Source organism: Erythrolamprus reginae, chromosome 5 (genome assembly GCF_031021105.1).
Source record: "Erythrolamprus reginae isolate rEryReg1 chromosome 5, rEryReg1.hap1, whole genome shotgun sequence".
Classification (NCBI taxonomy): Eukaryota; Metazoa; Chordata; class Lepidosauria; order Squamata; family Dipsadidae; genus Erythrolamprus; species Erythrolamprus reginae.
The window spans coordinates 24048574-24070796 of record NC_091954.1 but is presented as its reverse complement, the minus strand read 5'-3'; the positions used below and the strand labels follow the sequence as shown (position 1 = coordinate 24070796).

The window sequence follows — 22223 nt, the reverse complement described above, 5'->3', positions numbered from 1 at the left end:
CGTGGTTGGTGAATCCACAGTAACTGAATTTAAACATGCCTGGGATAAACATATATCCATTGTAAGATAAAATACTGTACAGGAAATAGTATAAGGGCAGACTCGATGGACCATGAGGTCTTTTTCTGCCATCAGTCTTCTATGTTCTATGTTCTACAAGATAGTTATCAAGCATCCAAATGTGAATCATGTGACCAGGGGGATGCTACCACCACGGTCATAAGTGTGAAAAACCGTCATCAGTCACTTTCTTCAGGGATATTGTAACTTCAAACGGCCATTGATTTACTTCCTTCCTCTATAACTGCTCTCAGTTGGTGTTCTAGCCCTTGCCGGCTGTTTTGTCGACCCACAAAGGCAAAACATTAGAAGGGAAGAGAGCCTTTGGTTGCCAACATACCCATATGCTCCTTAAGTATCAGCCCAAATCAAGAGAGATAGAAAGGGAAACATTTCTATTCAGACATTGAATTGCTCATTGCAGCGGTGACCACTAACAGTGAATAGAATAGAATTAGAATAGAATAGACTAATAGAATAGAATAGAATAGAATTCTTTATTGGCCAAGAGTGATTGGACACACAAGAAATTTGTCTTTGGTGCATATGCTCAGTGTACATAAAAGAAAATATACATTTGTCAAGAATCATGAGGTATAACACTTAATGATTGTCATAGGATTCAAATAAGCAGTCAGGAAATAATCAATATTAATATAAATCGTAAGGATACAAGCAACAAGACACAATAATACAGTCATAAGTGGGAGGAAATGGGTGATAGGAACGATGAGAAAAACGCAGTAATAGTAATGCAGCCTCAGTGAGTAGTTTGACAGTGATGAGGGAACTATTTGTTCAGCAGAGTGAGGGTGTTCGGAGGAAAAACTGTTCTTGTGTCTAGTTGTCTTGGTGTGCGGTGCTCTGTAGTGACGTTTTGAGGGTAAGAGTTGAAACAGTTTATGTTAAATAAATAAATAAATAAATAAATAAAACTGTTCTTTTCTGCAGCTCTGGTTATGATCAATGAAAGCAAAAGTTGCCCAAATCCAAGTGGGAATTACATCAAAGCAGAATTTCTCAACTTCAGATACGTGGACTTCAACTCCCAGAGTTCCTCAGCCATAAATGTTAAAAGTTGGGAAACGCTGGTTTAACGCGTTCCGGCACAGCTAATCCTAGCTTGCATGCATCTCTATAATAGAATTAGGAAAATAACACATTTCCTACGTTTTTAACCCTTCCGATTTCTTTCTTCTGTCCCGGGTCCGTGCAGTTTTTCTGCCCCTTCAGAGCGAGAGGCTATCTCTCCCTATCTCAGCCGCAAGATATTATCTTTTTGCACTGCCAGGCTATTGGCGAGATTATGACATCCTGTGGCGCGGCTATTCCAAACAATACGGCAAAGTCCGCCGCCTGACAATCAGGGAGTTTCCAGCAGGGGACGCTATGACCGTATTATCGTGCGCCGGCGCCTTCCACCGCTACCGCCAACATGGAATCCAACAGGGACGAAGCGGAGCGTTGTATTGTTATCGCGGTAGCCGCTATCAAGGCCAACCAGACCGAGAAGGCCCGCCGTTTCTTGGAGAAGGCCCAGCGGTTGTACCCGTCTCAACGGGTCGGCGGTGAGCGGGACACTGGAAGGGGGGGGGGACTAGATGACTGAGGCCTGGGGTAGCCGGTCTGACCTCTCACCCGTACTACGCGTGAGCAGAAGCGAGAGTGGCGAGAGGCACCCTGGGACTTGAAGTCCCTAAACTCCGTGAAAGTAAAGGGCGCGTCGTTGAAAGGGGGGGGGGGTCTTGGAGGGAAATTTCATAGCCGGCGCAGAGAATAAGAAGAAACCCGACTTCGTGAGCCGGGTTTATGTTGTGCGGGGAAAGAGGCACGATGGTTGTCGTTCCCTAAGCTGAACGGAGAGACTACAACTCCCAGCGAGCATTGCGCTGAGGGTGAAGGGGCAACTCCGCACCTGAGTGATAGGGATCCCCCCCCCCCGAAGTATTTCCCTTTGCCCCCCAATTGCAATTCCCCACTGCCGGTCTATGTAGCTTCTCCCCTTCCCGCCATCTTCAGGCTCCCCTCCCGGTTTGGGACAGGCGCGGTTTAAGGATCTTTCTCTCCTTTGGCCTTCGCTGTTGGGGATCCGTGACCCACTTTTGCCAGCCCCCTTCCCTAGATCCGCTGGAGGACTGTGCTCCCCCCTTCCCCACGTCTTTAGCCTCGGCCTTGCCTCCTTTCAGACGGTCTGGACTACCCTCTGGGCCTGCTGGGCAGTGGCCGGGGCAGTTGGGTGGGCAGAAGTCAAGGGAATACCCTCTCCAGTTGGGTGGGCAGAAATCAAGGGAAGACCCTCTCCACCTGGGTGGTAGAAGTTAAAGGAAGACCCTCTCCAGTTGGGTGGGCAGAAGTCAAGGGAACACCCTCTCCAGTTGGATGGACAGGAATCAAGGGAAGACCCTCTCCACTTGGGTGGGTAGAAGTCAAAGGAAGACTCTTCAGTTGGGCAGCAGTCAAGGAAAGACCTTCTCCAGTTGGGTTTGCACATCAGTGTAATGTTTATGGTAGTAGTATGGAAACCACTTGCTGTTCCCTTTTCCCAAGGTATATTTTAGAATATCTCTCTGTAGCCTACAACTGTTTTCCTAGTCTTCCATCCACATAGACCTCTCCCACCTCTACTAAAGTTTCAGGGTTAGCCAAGATGGGCTGGATGCTGCCCTCCCCACACACATACTAGATGGCTTAGTAGAAACTGGGGTCCACAAATTGTGCTCAGATGCCTTGCCCTGCTTTTTCCCCATCACTATAATCTCTTCCTCCCACACCCAACTGTCCTTTTCATTCTGCTTAGGAAGTATTTTCTGTATTATTATTGCTTAGGAAGTATTTTCTGTATTATTATTATTATTATTATTATTATTATTATTATTATTATTATTAATTAGATTTGTATGCTGCCCTTCTCCGAGGACTTGGAGCGGCTCACAACAAGAAAAAAAACCCCAGTACGAATCCATTATTTAAAAAACAGTTTAAAACCCTTAACATAAAAACAATCATACATCTCATGCAGACCATATATAAAGTGGAAAAGGCCCAGGGGAATCAATTTCCCCATGCCTGACGGCCGAGGTGGGTTTTGAGGAGTTTGCGAAAGGCAAGGAGGGTGGGGGGCAGTCTTAATCTCTGGGGGGAGTTGATTCCAGAGGGTCGGGGCCGCCACAGAGAAGGCTCTTCCCCTGGGTCCCACCAGACGACATTGTTTCGTCGACGGGACCCAGAGAAAGCCAACTCTGTGGGACCTAACTGGTCACTGGGATTCGTGCGGCAGAAGGCGGTCTCAAACAATATATTGTACCTTTTGAGTACATGATGTTACAGACTTGTAGAGACGTATTGCTTGTGCACTTCCCACAGACAATTTGAAGGATGCTGGAATATTTCAACTCTCTGTAAGCAGCCTAGATTTGTGAAGAAGAGGTAGTTTTCAAATAAATACAATATTTTATTCCAAAATTTTAATAGATGTTCTAATGTGCCGCTTCCTTCCAATCAATCCCTTCCCTCACTGCCTCAGTCCTCCATGTGGATTGTCTCAATAACAGAATAGTAGAGTTGGAAGGGATCTTGGAGGTCTTCTAGTCACCCCCCGCCAAGCACCCTATACCCTTGATGGCGAACCTATGGCATGTGTGCCAGAGTTGGTACACAGAGCCCTCTCTGGGCACCTGCACCATTGCTAGTCTTCGCTGCAGCAGAGTGCCAGAAAATTTTCTGACTGTTTTGGGCCATTTTAGGCTGGGGTTTTTTGCCATTTTTCAGGCCAAAACCAGCCTGGAAAACAGCCCCCAAGTGGCCTAAAAAGAGGCTGTTTTCTGGGCCACTTTCAGGCCATTTTTCAGACCAAAACCAGCCTGAAAAATGGCCTGAAAAACAGTCTGAAAACGGCCCCCAAAACTGCCCAAAACAGCCAAAAAACCAGGTATGCGCTTGCTGGCCAGCTGGCCTTTGGGTTTCCAGTGCTCTGGCGCATGCACATGCCTGCGTGTTCCAGTTTGGACACTTGATGTCGAAAAGGTTAATCATCACTGCCCTATACCATTTCAGACAAATGACTGTTCAGTCTCTTCTTAAAAGCCTCCAGTGATGGAGCAGCCACAGCTTCTGAAGGTAACACTAATTAGTAACTAATTAGTAACACTAATTTCTGCCTTATCTTCTCCCCTTCTCAGCTTCTTTGACTTCTCTGAGCACAGTTATTTTTGAACCCCCATCCTTCAACCAAAGCTCTTGCTGCAAGTTCTTAGTTCTCAGTTCTCTAAATAAAGCTTTCTGTCATAACAGGGATAAATGCAGACCTACATACAGTATCTTTGATTCACAGCTATAATAGAAAAATTAAAAATATTGTAGCCTTTTAACTTTTGAAACATTTTATAATTAAACCAAATACCATTTATAATTAAACCAAATACAGAGAGGGGCGGCATACAAATCTAAATAATAATAATAATAATAATAATAATAATAATAATTATTATTATTATTATTATTATTATTATTATTATTATTATATCAGAAAATAATAATAATTATTATTATTATTACTACTACTACTACTACTACTACTACTACGAAGAAGAAGAAGAAGAAGAAGAAGAAGAAGAAGAAGATGATGATGATTTGTATGCCACCCCTCTCCGTAGACTCAGGGCGGATGTTTAAATGCATTATACAATGCTGCCTTTCAGCTTCTCAGATACCTCAGGAAAGGGCCGTGCTCTGAACAGTTATTTTTTTCTTTACATTTATATTCTGCCTTTCGCTGAAGAGCTAAAGTTTGTATACAGTGTGAGATGGGTCTCTGGCAGCCAGACAGTGACTGGCCCAGATCAGTAATGAGCTTCTGTGGTTAATGGTGAACTAGAACTTGGATCCAACTTTCACCTCTAATCACATGGGCTTATATATCAATGTTTTTTGATCCACTGGTATTTGCAAGATCAGTTAGAATTGGCTGTTACAACTGTTTTAAAAAACGCTGAAGGCTGCTACATCCAACAATTTATTTTTTGTATTTACCTAATGAGTTAGGGATCAGACTGATCATATGTTTTTCTGTCAGTTACTTTGAAATACATGATCACTCCCACTTTGATTACATTTTCCCATTCTTCTTGTACCTTATTTATTCTCTTTAAATATTTACCCAAAGGGGATGATTTGGTGAAAATCCATCAAGAAAAATACTCCCGTCACCCTTTCACTTGTAATTCGGAGAGGAGGCTCATCTACATGCAGAATTATGTGCATTTACAAATTTTACTTGCATTGTTTAGGGTGGTAAATAGACTAGGAAGGCATCATGAATTGCTGTATCCTCTTTGTTGTATGTTCATGGTATAATGATTATAGGATTTGACGTTTGAGGGGTTTTTTGGTGCTGATACTTAGGAAGAAAATATTTTAGAAATTCAAGAGAGCTGTAGTCTCTAAAAAGATAATAGCTCGTTGAAATGAATTTTAACTGATGTGTCTTGAATGTCATATGCTGCTCTTCTGTCTTAAATTCCTGTTTTAATGCTATTACTACAATTATTATTACTGTTTTTGAACACATATTTTAAACATGCAGTTTTATACTGATTTTTGCATAATTGATAATTGCTTGGTTGGCACAACAGCTATGAAACATCTTGAAGAATTTAATAAGATTTTTATTCTGTAAAGGTATAATTATATATATATATATATATATATAATTATTTGTTTGTTCTGAACAAAACCAGTGTTGAAACCTTTGGAAGTAACATGTACAGAGAGATTTAAAGCAATCTGGTTAATAATCCCTTGCATAATACATTAAAGAAAGACGTTTTAGAACTGCATTTTTAAAAATAATTTTCTAAGGACATGAAAACTTCTGCACTGTGAATCTCAGTCATCCTCAGAAGTAGCCTGTTAATTTAAACTTTTTTGGGATGCTATTTCCAATTATTGATTTTTTTTATAAAAAAAAAGCCTGTATAATCTGGCATAACCAGAATTGCCTGTAGTAATGATTACAGTGCTTGGACAGGTTTAAGGTTGTCCAGATTAATATCAGAATTTGAAGCCTATCCATTTCCAAATCAACAGTGGCGTAGTATTTTCATGAGACGTGTTTGTGGCAATGGCTGAATTTCACGAACCAGCATTCTTGCTATTTCCCAATGCAGCACAGGTAGTTGTAAATGAATTAACAACAATTCATTTAATGACTATTCAAAGTTACAACAACTGAAAAAAGTGGCTTATGACCATTTTCCACATTCACATGTTTACAGTCAGCCTGCAGCATCCCCATGGTTGCATGATGTTGGGTTCCTACCTGGATGGGGTGGGGGATGGCGTTCTGGTAGCAAAAATAGAGCCGTGCGTGAAGCTCCAGATGATCAGAGGGTGGGCGCACATGTCGGAATAAGATTTGGCTTCTGCGCATGCGCAGGAAGCAAAATCTTATTTATTTATTTATTAATAGAGTTGAAAGGGACCGTTAGGGCATCGAGTCCAACCCCCTGCCTGAGCAGGAAACCCTACAGCACCCCAGCCAAATGGAAGTCCAATCTCTTCTTGAAGGTGTCCAGAGTTGTGGAGTTCACCACCTCCCCTGGCAGGCAGTTCCATTGGTTGATCGCTCTGACCGTCAGGAAGTTCTTCCTTATTTCCAGGTTGAATCTCTCCTTGGTCAGCTTCCAACCATTGTTCCTCGTCCGGCCCTCTGGTGCCCTGGGGAATAAAGAGACCCCCTCCTCACCGTGGCAACCCCTCAAGTATCTGTAAACTGCTATCATGTCCCCTCTAGACCTTCTTTTTTCTAGGCTGTCCATGCCCAGTTCTCTCAATCTCTCTTCGTAAGTCTTGGTTTCGAGTCCCCTAATCATTTTGGTTGCTCTTTTTTGCACCTTCTCCAGAGTTTCGATGTCTTTTTTATAGTGAGGTGACCAAAATTGGATGCAGTACTCCAGGTGGGGTCTGACCAGGGCATAGTAGAGTGGTATTAGTACTTCCCTGGTCTTGGAGCGTATTCCTCTGTTGATGCAGCTTAGGATTGAGTTGGCTTTTTTGGCTGCTGCTGCACATTGCTGACTCATGTTTAGTTGATTGTCCACCAAGACTCCAAGATCTCTTTCGCAGTCACTACTGCTGAGTGGGGTATCTCCCAGGCTGTATGTATGTCTAGGGTTCTTTTTGCCGAGGTGGAGGACTCTGCATTTGTCGGTGTTGAACCTCATTTTGTTGGTATGGGCCCACTGTGATAGTCTGTCTAGGTCTTCTTGTACTCTGAGCCTGTCCTCAAGGGTGTTGGCTACCCCCGCCAGCTTGGTGTCATCTGCAAATTTTATTAGTTCCCCTTTTATTCCCTCGTCCAGGTCGTTGATGAAGATGTTAAAGAGTACAGGACCCAGGACAGAGCCCTGTGGTACTCCACTGTCTACTTTTTTCCATGTGGATTTGGTGCCGTTGAGGACAACTCATTGGGTGCGGTTGGTCAGCCGTCAGCCAACTGTTTATCCATCTACATGTGTAGTAATCTACTCCATTTTTTTCTAGTTTGTGGATTAGGAGATTGTTGTCGACTTTATCGAAAGCCTTACTGAAGTCCAAGTATATGAGGTCCACTGGGTTGCGTTGGTCAACTGACTTGGTTATGGTGTTGAAAAATGATATGAGATTGGTTTGGCATGATTTGTTTCTGATGAATCCGTGCTGGCTATTGGATATGATCTTGTTTGTTTCTAGGAAGTGGGTAAGTTGCTTTTTGATTATTTTCTCCAGTATTTTTCCAGGTATAGAGGTCAGACTGATTGGTCTGTAGTTACCTGGGTCGGTCTTTTTGCCTTTTTTGTGGATGGGGACTACGTCAGCTCGCTTCCAGTCTTCCGGTAGGTCTCCAGTGATCCAGGATATTTGGTAGATGAGGAGGAGTGGTTCCGCTATGGTGTCTGCCAATTATTTTAGGACTTTGGGGTGAAGTCCGTCTGGCCCTGGTGATTTGTATTCGTTGAGTTCCCTCAGGTAGTCCCTCACTGTGCTTTTGTCTATGTTGAGTTCGGTTCTGGGGCAGTTTGTTGCAGTTAAATTGCAGATTGGTTGGAGGGAGGTTCCCTTCTGTGTGAAGACTGATGCAAAGTAGCCGTTGAGTAGCTGTGCTTGGTCATTGCTGTCTGTGATTTCTCTACCCTCTTCGTTTTTTAGTGTGACGATTGTTTCTTTGATTTTCTTCTTATTGTTGATGTGTTGGAAGAATCTTTTTTTGTTTTCTTTGACTTCCGCTGCAAGGTGTTGTTCATATTGTGCCTTTGCTGTTTTTATTTTTTGTTTGCAGGAACTGGCTGTTTGCTGATATTCTGCTTTGGTTATGAGTCCTTCTTTCCATTGTTTGTACTTAGCTTTTTTTCCTTTTATGTCATCTGCGAGGGCTTTGTTTAGCCATGCAGGTTTAGTTTTGGTTTTCCTGTTTTTCCTTTTCATGGGGATTGCGTTGTTTTGGACGTCTATGATGCTGTTTTTTAGGATCGCCCAGGCTTCCTGAGTGGTTTTTCCTTCTAAGAGTTCGTTCCAGGGGCATTGTTCAAGGTTCGCTCTGAGCTTGTTAAAGTCCGCTTTTCTGAAGTCTGGGACTGTAGTGGTGTTGGGTATAGTAGCTAGTGATTGCACTATGTTGAATTTGAGGATGACATGGTCGCTCTCTCCCAGTTTCCCTTCTTCTTCTGTTCCCTCTATTGTTTCTTCCCTGTTTGTTAGTATTAGGTCTAATATAGCATTCCCTCTGGTTCCTGTTTCAACTTTTTGGGTTAGAAAGTTGTCAGCTAGACTGGAAAGAAATTTGGCAGACTTTCCTCTTGGTGCTGAATTAGTTTTCCAGTTGATGTCTGGGTAGTTGAAGTCCCCCATTATTGTCGTGCTGTGTTTGTTGCATATGTCTGTTAGTTGGCATGTGAAGAGGTCGTCCATTGTGTCTGTTTGATTGGGTGGTCTGTAGTATACTCCAATTGTGGTGTTGCTCTTTTTTTCTTTTATGTTGACCCATATGATTTCTAGGGGGTTATCATCTTTGGTTGGATGTAGTTCTGTGGCAGTGTAGTGGTCTTTGATGTATAGTGCAACACCTCCTCCTTTCTTGTTTGACCTGTTCTTCTTGAAGAGGTTGTAACCCATTATCTGTGTGTTCCAGGCATGTGTTTCATCCCACCAGGTTTATGTGATTCCAATTAGATCGTATTGGCCCTCGTGTATTAATAATTCCAGTTCATCCTGTTTGTTTCCCAAGCTTTGTGCGTTTGTGTACAGGCATTTTAGATGTTTGTGTTTGTTTGCAGGTAGAAATTTTTTATTCTCAGGTTTGTTTGTAGGCTTGTCCCGTTCCCCTTCCTTGTTTTGTTCAGTGTTTTGTCGTATAGTTTGGTCACCCTCCCTTCTCAGAGCTAGTTTAAAGCCCTCCTGATGAGTTGGGCTAGTCGGTTGCCTAGGAGGTTCTTCCCCGCTCTAATGAGGTGTAGCCCGTCGCTTGCTAGAAGCCTTTCTTGGAGATAGTGCAGGCCATGGTCGAGGAAGCCAAAGTTCTTATGGCGACACCATCCTTTAAGCCAGTGATTTATCTGCGGGATTTTGCGTTCTCTGGTGGGGTGTCGTCCTCTAGTGGGGAGGATGGAAGAAAAAACAACCTGAGCACCTGTTTTTCTGATTGTGTTGCCGAAGTGGTCATAGTCTTTCATAATTTGGTTCATGTCTTTCCCTGTGTCGTTGATTCCCGCATGAATCACCAATAGTGGGTAGTAGTCCGTGGGTTTGAGTATTTTGGTGAGGTTTTCAGTTATGTCAGAGATTTTAGCTCCAGGGAGGCAGCACACCTCTCTAGATTGGTTGTCTGGTCTGCAGATGGGAGGCTCAGTTCCCCTGAGGATTGAGTCTCCAATTACCAGTACTCTCCTTTTCTTTTTGGTTGGCTTGGGGTGAGGGAGGTTAGCTTCTGTTGTTGAGGCTTTTGGTGGAGTTGTGTTGTGCTTGGTTCTTGGTGGTTCTTTGTCAGATGTTTGCAGGTTTTCTTGTTCCGAGAGTACTGAATATTTGTTGCTTGTAGGCAGTGGGGTTGGGAGGAGGAGGGTTGGAGTTGGTGGAGGCTTGTTTTTTCGTCTTAGGGTGATGTGTGTCCAGCTATTTACTGCTTCTGGGGCGTGGATTCGGCTTAGCTCCTCTGGGGTGTTGGTTTTGTTGGGAGTCTGATGGATTTTCTCATTGTGATGTTGGTGCTTCAGGGTTGTTAGGTTTTTCTCTAGGTTTTCGATTTTTTCCTCAAGTAGCTGGATGAGTTTGCATTTGTTGCAGGTAAAGTTTTGGAGGTTTGAGGGGAGGAGTGAGTACATGGAGCACAAACTGCAGCACACCATGGATTCAGTTCCGTCTTCATCTATGCTTGTTCGGGGAGTGACTTCTGTGTGCATGGTTGGTGTATCTTCTCTCTCTCTCTCTGTGTTGTTCTTTATGTGTGTAATAGGTTGCAGGGTGGGTGCGGGAGACTGCAGAGGTGACATGTCTGCTGTTGTTGCTGGGTTGGTGATTTCCTCTGCTTCCCTGGTCAGCAAACCCGGTGTTCTTTTGCCTCGCGGTGAGCTTTTAGCTTCTTCCCAGCATGCACCAGGAGTATGCAAATTACCCCCTGAAGCTCAGATTCTTACGTTCTAGCCGGGCTGGGGCTTCTTCGTACACTGACGTCTGGGGGTTCTGGGGAACCCCCTGCGTCAGCTAGGAGATTAAGGCTTCTTCTGCTGACGTTCCCACTGTCAGCTGTATGCTAGTGCGAAGCACCGATGTCAGCTGGACGTTGGGATTGTTGTTGGGGGTTAAAGGAGGCTGCGGATACATAGCCGGATCACGGAGCGGGTTTGGGCTACTTCCGCTGACGTTCCTACGTCAGCTGTATGCCTGTGCAAGGCTCCGCTGTCAGCTGGGCGTTGGGATTGCTGCTGGGGGTTTGAGGAGACTGCGGAGCGAAGTCTTGGGTTACTTCCGCTGATGTCAGGGGCTCAGGGGAACCTCCTGCGTCAGCTGTGCGTCGGGAACAAGGCCCTAGCCCTGGTTTACAAGCTTCAGATGTCTCAAGCCTTAGTTGATAGCTTGGCTGGTAGATATATCTGAAAATATGATTGCTAGGATCCCTCCCAACCACTAGGGGGAGCTGGAGCATTGCTGCCAGATTAGGTGACTTTTCAAATTGATAGAAGCTTTCACTTCCGAGACCACAGGAAGTCTCTTGGTCTTTGTTAAATTGATGGAACACGTGGTAATGGAGGTGCCTAATCCTAAATCAGCGTTGGGAAGGCTCAGGCATTTGCAGAGTCAGTTGGCTCCTAACGCTGTTGAAATGAGCTGCAGGAGGCTGATGGCTCTTCACTGAAGACTTTTCTTTGCAAGCTCCCAGGTAACTTTGTTGGGCTTATTGGAGTCAGTTGTGTAGGGCTGGCTAGGGAATCGGGCTCTTGGAGGTTCACCTTTCCCCCAATTTAAATTGCAGGGCTGTGGGGAATCGGCTGTGCCTTGTTTGTCTTGCTTGGTGCTGCTTCGGCAGGCACTTTAGTTGCAATTGCAGTTAAAACAGTATGGAGATCAGCTGGCAGGTTTCTATAGCATGGAAGTAATCTTGCGACGGGACGCGCGGATGTGTGAGATTTGGGCGATTTTTAGCAATTCTTTTGCTTTCGTCATGCACAGAAACAAAAAAATTGCTGAAATCTTGCATGCCCACACATCTTCTCACAAGATTTGCTTTCTATACATGCTTAGAAGCTAAATCTCGCTCTGATGCATGTCCACCAGATGCGTGCCAATGCCCACCAGTCACCCAGAGCTGCGCGTGCATCAGCACCAGTAGCTGAGGTAAGTTGCAAGCCTTGCCTGATTCAGATGCTTGGCAACTGACTCATTTATGACGTTTGCAGTGACCCAGGATCATGGGGTCTTCTAACAAGCAATGCGGAGGCCAGATCCACTGAACAATCCTGTAACTAAAAACTGCAGTGATTCACTTAACAACCACGTCAGGAAAAGTTTATTTCTTTATTTATTATTAATGAGATTTTTAGGTCGCCCAACTCCTTACGGACTCTGGGCAGCGAGTCCCAGTTTGTAAAGTGGGGGCAAAACTAATTTAACAAATGGCTCACTTAGCAACTGAAATTTTTCACGCGCTTCCCCACCCCACCTGAGGCCTTCTCGAGGCTGAAAACCTCCTCCAGGTCTCCGCACAAGCAGAAAATCAGCTGGCCAGTGCGCACATATCTGCCAGCATGGGAGCTGAGCTAGGGCAACAGCTTGAGTACTGCCAGATGGCACGTGTGCCATAGGTTTGCTATCATGGTTCTAGACCCTACTTAAGAAAAGTCTCCCCTACAGTACATAGCAGCAATTGAGATGTTACTGAGCCTCAGCTATGGAATGGCAACAGATGATGTTCCAAAAAGGAGGAAAATGTTTTTCTTGCCATATTTCTCCCTCTGGGCACAATGAGTAAATATCAGCTGCTAACTCTTCATTGGCGACAGGAAGGCCATCCGGCCAGGAAACACTTAGCTCCATTCAGTTGCCCCAACTCCACCGCAATGCAAGGGATTGTGGGGTCATTAAAAGACAAACATTGAACCTATTAGACACTGGCTCTTCAATCCTCAAGTTCTGTTCTGATCTGTATAGAGGTAATTCTGAGTTACAACCATTCGTTCAGCAAAAGGCCAGGCTGGGTCAACAATGGGGACAAGAAAATGATGAAAGATTACCTCGGGTGGCAGAGTGCAGGGAAGCATGGGCCTTAGAGTGCAGGGTGTTCTGATGTGTGTGGGGGGCTGCGTCTAAGTTTTTGCGCTATGGCAGTGCTCCTCAATTATTTAAACACCCCCCCCCAGGAAGAAGCAGACATTTTGCCCCCACCCCACCCCCAGCTCTCCGCTGGGACGATTGTTTGCAATATTCAGCACATTATCAGCGTCATTGGGGTGTAATGTGTTTAAGTGTCGCCTTAATTTATTTGGCTACATTCTGTCAGCTGTCAACATTTTTAGATACAGTAAACATGCCGATGTTTCCTCGTCTCCCACCGTAGTCACAGTGAAGCCAAGTGCTGTATACACTTCATCATATTTCCTCGTCTTAGCTTACAGGAGACTTACGTTTGTCTCATTATCTCCTTTTCATCCCTGTTTAATATTTTCCCCTGGTGTCTCTTAAGGGAATGTTATCTGCACTTCATATCTCCTGCTCTGTGCTGTGTGCTATTGTTCGGTGCAAAAACACCCTACTTCCTGCGGCAAAACCCTCCCACGTTCCCCGGGGTCGTGTGTCTGCCCCTGGCACAGTCTACCCCACTATAGTTTATTAGATTTGTATGCCGCCCCTCTCCGAAGACTGAAACATTTTTGGCATTCTTGTTGATTGCAAGCGCCAGCTGTAGAACATTTTGTACAGATTTTCTTTGTATGCTGTTGACATCATTAATTTGTAATTTCTTTTCCACATTTTTTGCCAATTATCTAGTTTTATAGTATACCCAACATTTTTTGCTCATCCTATCATGATTTCTTTTACATATACTTCTGTTTTGAAATACAATAGGTAGTTATAAATTTTCTTTATTAATTTTTCATCTGGTCCTAACAATATCTTGTCCAATTCTTGGGGTTCCTTATAAAATCCATATATTTCTTATATCTCATTTGTATTTGGATATGTGGCCACCAATCAGTTCCCTGATTTTTTAGTTCCTATTTTGATTTTAAGTCCCCTTGTTCGTTTAATATGTCTTTATAGCTTACAATTTTATCCAGATCTAAAAGAATGGGTTATATTAGTGCTTCCATCATGGATAGCCAGACTGGTATTTTCGTATAGTGGTTCTGTTTGATTCTTACTGCCAAGAGAGCATTTCTAATGCAATATCTTTGGAGGTATTTATATGGTTTACTTTTCCCGTGCCATACGAATGTGTGCCACCCCAATTATAAATCATGCCCTATCATCGGTATTATTTTATTCTTCAAATTTATCCACTCCTTCACTCATGTAAGCACTGAGGCCTGATAGTACAGCTCCCAGTCCGGTAACTCAAATCCTCCCTTGTTTTTGGTGTATTTTAGCATTTTCAATTTGATACTTCGTTTTTTGTCTTGCCAGATGAACTTTTAACAACAATCTATTTATTTAGTGATAAAACTAGGAAAATAAGTTTTTTGAGGAATTAAATAGATTGTTTAATCTATTTATCAATAAAGGGATTACTTGAAATAAAAACAATACTTTTGGTAGAATATTTATTTTTGTTGTGGCTATCCTAACCAACAACAGCTGTAGATTTTCCTGTTTGTTCAGATCTATCTTTATTTGCTGTATTAATTTAGTATCATTGTCTTCTTTAATGGATGTACATCTTGCTGTTAGCCAGATTTCCAGGTATTTAACTTTTTGGGTTTTCTGCATGTTCAACTTTTCCATTAGTTCAATTTTATGGTTATTTGTAAGATTCTTTGTTACTATCTTGGTCTTTTCCTTATTTATTTTAAGACCTGCCACTGTACCAAACTCTTCTGTTTTCTTTATTAATTTAGGTCCTGTTTCTGGGGGTTCCTCCAAAATAAATACTAGGTTGTCTGTGAATGCTTACACTTTGTATTGTTCTTTTTTTTATCTTTAGACCTTTTATTTCTGGGTCTTGTCTAGTCTATCTTCTAAGGTTAGTATAAATAAAAGAGGGGATAGTGTATATCCTTGTCTTGTACCTTTGCTTGTGTTGAATTTTTCCGTTATTTCTCCATTTACTATTACTTTTGCCATTTGTTTGAAGTATATTGCTTGGATCATCTTTAAAAAGTTCTCCCCAAAGTTCATACTTTTTAATTGTAATGTCATAAACAGCCAGTTCATTTTATCAGAAGCTTTTTGTGTGTCAATGCTAGCTGTTTTTCAGAATGGGCTTAATAATATTCAAATACATTCATAATAATCTTCATATTATTTTTCAATTGCCTTTTTGGTAGAAAACCGTTTATGACAACAGGATCACTGTCATTACGCAATGTAGTCATGTGATGTCATGAATTATGACTTATAACCATGGTAATTCTGGTCCTAATTGCAATTGTAACTTGAGGACTACCTAGAGGATTATTATGCCAGTGGATTCGAGATCTCTTAAAGACTGTTTCCAGCAAGCTTATATGGGCATTAAGTAGCATTACAGGCAAGGTAGCATTTTGTGGCCACCAATATAAAACTAATGACTTTAAAACGGTGCTCCAAATCTTCATAGAAACAGTTACATGCTTATTTCCTTGCCAAACTTAAAGCATCAAACTGCTATTCTTTTAGGAAAAGGAAGAAAGTGGCAAGTTTTTTTTCATGACATTTTGCCAACTGACCTGCATATGTTTGTTGCTTAGTAAAGTACTGAGTAGTATATCTTGCTGGAAATGTTGTTGAGTAGCCCTTTGGAGTATGATAATACATACAGCGGCACAGTGGAAACAATAAGTAGAAAATAACCCAAGCAGAATACAAATTTCAAACCACTATAGGAGAGTTGCTGCACAGTGCAGACAGGTCATGAGGGCTAAGTGCATTTTATATACAGGTTGTTTCATTCCCTTCAGCCAGGGAGCATTGTTAGTGGTAAAAATATGTTGGAATTGTAATTCAGAAGCATTTGGAAAACTGCAGGTTTTCCTATCCCTGTTATACTATCCACCTGGTAGGATGTTTTGCCTATAGTAGGCTCCCTAAATTAAAAACGTACCACTTAGTTTAAGTGGATCAGGTACCACAAAGTGGGAAAAAATACTCTCTCCAAAACTCTGGAAAATCATAGCCAATCCAAATAGACAAAACTAGACAATCCAACTCCAAATAAACCCATTTCATATAGACCGGACAATCCAACTCCAAATAAACCCATTTTGGAGTATATGTTAACCAGAGCCATGATTATTATTGTCATTTGCCAATTAATAGGGAAAAATGAATTTTTAAAATTGTTTTAATTGCTGTCTTTGAATATGGCTCTGCAAGAGCATTAAGTTTATGGCAAAGCTGGATCAGATGGGGCTGTTATAAACTCTTGAGATCCACATTCTTTGCCAAAATGGAATTAAAGTACCTTACATCAGGCCTTTGTGCATTTAGAGAGCTGGCAGGCACTGAGGTTTTGGAAATGGATGTAGCTAATATTCCCTCTGTGATTATCCCATTAGATGCACTCTCTCTCCCCCCCCCCTTTGTTTTAAACATTCCGCATGTAGCCTATAAAAATCCGGACAACCACTAGATGGAGATACAGAAGATCCATTATTGCTTTTTGCCACCCAAATAAGTATCTTCTGTGTTCCTCTAACCATTTCTGTGGTATTGAAACAACTGTTTATAAGGTTTACTCATAATATTAAGCCAGAATGTAATTAGTTTCTGATGTGATGGGAATTCACCCTTGATAGTTTAGTCTTACATGTTTGCCAAATCATTATGGTTTGTTCAAGGAAATGTGATTTCAAAGACCCTGATGACTGTTATGTATAAACTCAACATAATTCTTGGCATGAAATAGAATAAGTGAGGATCTTACCAGCATTATTAATTTAGATGTTCTATTTGTTGCTTAATGTTAGTTGCTTATTTGTTCTGATTTCCTGTTTTAGTATGCATTTTTGTTTTATGGATTTAAAAATGTATGTTACTTATCTGAAATGTATTTCTAGCAGCTAACACCCTGTCCACAAAAACCCTGATATTCTAAAAATAATTTTAATTTTGGAAGGTGTTCCATTTCAACACTATAAAGCAATAAATGTTCTGAAAATACTGTATTGGTTCTAATACTAACAAGAGGAATTCTAGGGTATCAAAGCAATCTTTCTGTTTTGAGTTTCTAATGTTTTCCAAGAAATCTTGAAATCTACCCATAATATCATGCACATTTTTACACTTGTTGCTGAAAAAGTAATAGAGAAACTTCTGGAGTCTTCTGAAAGAAACCAAACAAAAGCTTAAGGAATGGTTGAATGGTTGCAATGAAAAGATTTGTCAATGAGAATGAGAACATTTGGCAACGGCCAGGGTGCGGGAGACATACATTTGTGAGAATTGAGCCCTGGATTTATGCTGGATGTTTTTCTTTGTAGCGTTGTTGGACTCACTCAACAAGAGCAAACAGTCAGCCAATGACCATTCACAGCCCAAGGAATCCTCCAACCTCGGCAGTCAAAAAAGAACCGAGGATTTTGCTTCGGCCAATGGAGAAGCCGGGGGTGATACCAGCAAAGGTTACACTCCAGATCAAGTAGATGCTGTGAAGAGGTAAGCCTTAGTTAAGATTCTGACCAACAGACCGCAGTTATAATCATAAGGCAACTTGTCAATCATAGCTGGAAAAGCAACTGTGGGATGTAGTGGCAACCTCACTACTTTATTTTGCCAAATGTGATTAGACCCACAAGGAATTTGTCTCCAGTGCAGAAGCTCTCAGCGGACATACAAAACAACAGAGTAATCATGATGATACCAATAAGAGAAGATAGTAGAAAAAGATAAGAAGGTTAAAAAATACAGCCATACTAAATGGGTATATATATATATATAAGGCAGTATATGTTGATCAATAGCAGCCTCAGTCTTTGGGGAAGGGAGAGGTAATTGTTAGAATGAAGTAAACTGGTTAAATGTTTGCTTTTTGAAAATAATTTGTCCTCTTACAATTTGCTTTTTAAATTACAATTAATGTGGCTTGTCCTGGAAAGGTACACCACTGTTATATATGATAATAATTTTAATGGTCCTTTAATCTAGATTTGGTGGCGGGGAATTATGTCTGAAGGATTTTTTTTTTTAAAGCATGCCTCTTATATTTGTGTTTAGTTTAGATTATTTTTTCTTTAAAGTAATATAGGTGTGTGCCACTTGAGGGCACCCTTTTCACAGGGTTGAGTCTGATCTTCAGTCCAATGTTTGGGTTCTATCCAGAAAAGAGAAGTAAAGGACTGTATTGCTGTGAGTTTTAATTCAGGAAAAGCAGAACCTGTAATTTTTAGATTGTCAAATGAGATGTTTCTTCTGTCTTTTCAACTTTTTAGGGTGAAACAATGTAAAGACTATTATGAAATTTTGGGCCTCAGCAGGGATGCCTCTGATGAGGATTTGAAAAAGGCCTACCGGAAATTAGCTCTAAAATTTCATCCAGATAAAAATCATGCACCAGGTGCCACAGAAGCATTTAAAGGTAATACATAAATAAATAAATAAATAAATAAATACCCCTTTACTTCTAATAGCTGTGTCTTTGCATTCTGATCATTGTAACTTTAATTATGGAAGTGCACCAAACGGGGCTTTAGTTGGTTTGTAATCATTAAAAAGGAAGCGGAAAGGATACAGTAAAGTGCTTATTGCTACATTAAATGCTCTTACAAATCAGGTAAAAAATGTAGATGTGATTACCATATTTTTGGAGCATAAGACACATAGTTTTGGGGGAGGAAAATAGGGGAAAATCTGCCTAACAGGTATTCATCTAGCTAGCGTCCTTAGTCTGGACAGCTCCAGCACATTATTTTATCCCCTGGTTAGGGCTTTTAAGAAAAACCTTATTCAGAGAAAGTAACAATAAAAGAGCCTGCAAGCAAGTAAGAGCTGGGAAGATTGCTAGCACCTCGTTAGCGTTGGAAAGAAACTTATTTGGAGCAAGTTAGAGCAATGAAAAAAAGTGTGCCAAGACTTAAGGATGGCAAATCATTCTTCGTTAGGGCTGGAAAAAAAGCTTTGAAAAAGCTACATTCACAGTATAAGACGGACCCAAATTTTCAGCCTCTTTTAGAGAGGAAAAAAGATGCGTCTTATACTCCAAAAATACGGTAACTTAATCACCATGCATTTGATACAGAGACTTCTCAATCACTTTTTATAGCTGTTGCAAGAAAAGTTAGCAAATAGCCTATGAATGGGAGCGTGGTGTTTATTGGAATCCCTAATAATTTGGTGCATAAATAAATGAAGAGTCAGACTTATCTATGTGCTTAAAAGAAACAGATATCCAACTGATTAAAAGTTCTATTTCTGTGCTAAAGGCAGGCACATGAAGACTGCTATCTGATACTCACTTTTCCATGAATTAAACTCCACTGCAAATTGATATGTTTTCTTTCTAAAGAGATGACGAAAGACATTTAGTATGGCTACAGTCTTAGATGCATTTATATTTACAAGTATGGGACCCTGAATATACTTGTGTGTCAATCAATCTGAATGTATCCCGAACATATGGAACTTTTTTGCCTGAAAAATTTCATACGGGTTTATGGTGCAAATGCCTTGATTTTGCTGCAACAGTTAAGATCATGCCTAAATATTAAAATGTTGAAATGATCCCTCTGTGATCTTCATACTTAAATTAGTGCCATGGATTTCAACTAGAAATTAGTACGGTAATTAAAATTAAAATTAAAACATAGCTTTAAAATTAAATTTCAGCTTGTCACCTGAGAAAAATATATTTTTCTCTTCAGACTAAAACTATTTTTGATTTTGTGACTGTATTCCACCTTTAATATTTTTACAAATAACTCAGAGCAATAAGTATATCAACACACCTTTCTCCTCCTATTTTGCTCACAATCCTGTAAGGTGCGATAGGCAGAGAGACAATGACTGCCCCAAAGTTACCCAGGTGGCTTTCATGGCTAAAGCAGAACTTATATTCAAGGTGTCCCACTTTCTAGACTAGTGCATTAAATCACTAGACCAGGGGTGTCAAACTCTATTTAATTGAGGGCCGCGTCAGGGTTGTGTTTGACCTTAGTGTGTGGGGGAAAGGCAGGGGGGCATGGCCAGGGTGGGAGTGGCCAGTTTGACATCACTCACGTCAGGGGCGCCTGTGACAGCAGGAGCAGTCTACCAGCGAAAACAAGCTCCCAAATTCCGTTTTTTGGCTGCAACAGTTTCCTACAACTCTCTGCCAGCAAAAAACCAAAACTCGGGAGAGCCTCGTGAAGCCTGCACAAGCTCCATTTTTGGCTGTGATGGCCTCCTGCAACCCTCTGCCAGCAAAAACTGAGCTCTGGAGGGCCACATGCAACCATCCTGAACTCCGTTTTTTCTGGCAGAGGCATCATGCGCCAATCCTTCGCTATTTGCAGGGTAGTCCCATGGGCCTGGAGTTTGACACCCCTGCACTAGACCAAACTGGATGTACTTTTTGAGTAATAATACTGAAGGGTTTATTGCAGCCATGAAATTGGGAATTTGTATCAGGATTTGGATCATAGCACTGTACTTGTCTGTTCTACTTCAGCTTTTAGACTTAGCTTCCAACTTTTAGTTAGAATCAGATTAAAACTGTCCTTATCTAGAATCCACAGTATATCTGGCACAAAGCTAACACTGCACAGGTTTCTTCATTTGTAGACTTATATTATTATATTTATTGAAGGCTTTTGCAAGGTCCGTATATCACAATTGTGATGCATGAGCTAAATAACACTTTAGCCTCCTTTTACTGCACCATCTTCCAGGAGTTTATCTTTAGCTAAGCATGATTTATTTCTGTTGTTTAATGTTCTAAGAGTTTAGCATTCTCTCTCTCTAGAGATGCCTTGCTTAATGTTTTTCAGTCACTGATGTCAGTTGATTCTTTAATTTTTCATTTTGTGGTGCCAGATGATAATGGTGTTATTTTTATATTTTAGACCTTGCTTAAATTAATCATGCTTCTTCGTTTTGCAGAGTCAACCCATGTAAGCCAAATTCTGCACATAGATCGTTTCAGCATCTTTTAAATAGCTGTATTTTTAATAAATAGCAGTGAAAGAATGCACCTAGCTTTGATAAAATGGAAACATCATATTTTACATTATTAGCACCTTATATTTTGAGGTTTCAGGCTTCTGTTCCCTTTTAGAATTCCTTTCTAGTGAAACCATAGCCTTGATCATTCAGGCAAAACCCCCCAATAAGTCTTACCTTTTCATTGAAAAATATTAAACCTAACATGGATATGCACCAAATTTATTTGTTTGTTTTCATCACAGATACTTAATTCCTGGCATTTTTCATGTTGATTGTTTTTAACTTTTGTGGTTATAATTTATTGCAGATTTATTCCTCTTCTGGTCATGCTTTTTTGTAATGCTGTGAAAGTCAGTATTTAATATTGTGCTTAATTATGATAGCGTAAGTCTGAACATCTGGTAATTATGGTTGGAAACTGAAGTGAAGGACAGTTTCCTATAAATGGGAAAATTAATTTGAGGAATAAAAATATTAGATATAATTTATAAGAAATAAATTTATTATTAGCAATTAACCTGAAATCCAAGCAAACATCAGCAACAATACGATTCAGAGATGAATTGGAATTTGGCCATTGTATTTTTCCATAATAGTAATGTTTATAGCTTTTGTGCCTCAACTAATTATAAATATTTTATTCACCCTGAGTTCATTTCTGTTGCTTCACAATTCTTGTCATTTGCTTTGCTCCCTACCTGTTTTCTGTTAACTTGCATTTCTAGTTATTCTGAGATATGTATTTCCTAGAATAATTTCCTAGATAGGTATTTCCTAGAACAGTGATGGTGAACCTATGGCACGGATGCCACAGGTGGCACGTGGAGCCATATCTACTGGCACATGAGCTGTTGCCCTAGCTTAGCTCCAACATGCATGTGTGTGCCTGCTAGCTGATTTTTGGCTCGCACAAGGGCTCTGGGAGGGGGGATTGGCTTTCAGAGAGCCTCTGGGGGGATGGGGGAGGGCATTTTTACCCTTCCCCAGCTCCAGGGAAGCCTTTAGAGCATGGGGAGGGTAAAACACGAGCCTACTGGTCCCACCAGAAATTGGGAAAGAGGCTATTTCTGGCCTCCAGAGGGCCTCCAGAAGGCAAGGGAAGCTGTTTTTGTCCTCCCTAGGCATTGAATTATGGGTGTGAGCACTCACGCATGTGTGATAGCGCATGTCCACGCATTTTCGGTACTCAGGGGAAAAAAGGTTCACCATCACTGACCTAGAATAACTTTTCCAAAGAAGAATATTTACTTTATTGAATAAATCATAGTGATGCAACCAAATTGGAAGGTCGGTAGCAAAGGAAGGGAAAGTTAGAATCGAAAAGAGAGGCTAGAATCAAATGTAAGGGATTAGTGTGAATCTTCATT

The 22223-nt window shown here is 41.3% G+C and overlaps 1 protein-coding gene across 1 annotated transcript in view; it reads left to right on the top strand.

The window, feature by feature from the left end:
* Window positions 1-1435: 1435 nt before the first annotated feature.
* Window positions 1436-22223, top strand: part of DNAJB12 (DnaJ heat shock protein family (Hsp40) member B12) — a 47666-nt gene continuing 26878 nt past the window's right edge. Inside the window, exons 1-3 of the mRNA XM_070752238.1 lie at window positions 1436-1628; window positions 17202-17376; window positions 18150-18295. Of these exons, the coding sequence (XP_070608339.1) occupies window positions 1496-1628; window positions 17202-17376; window positions 18150-18295 (454 nt within the window). The 5' untranslated portion in view covers window positions 1436-1495. The remainder of the gene's footprint in view (window positions 1629-17201; window positions 17377-18149; window positions 18296-22223) is intronic.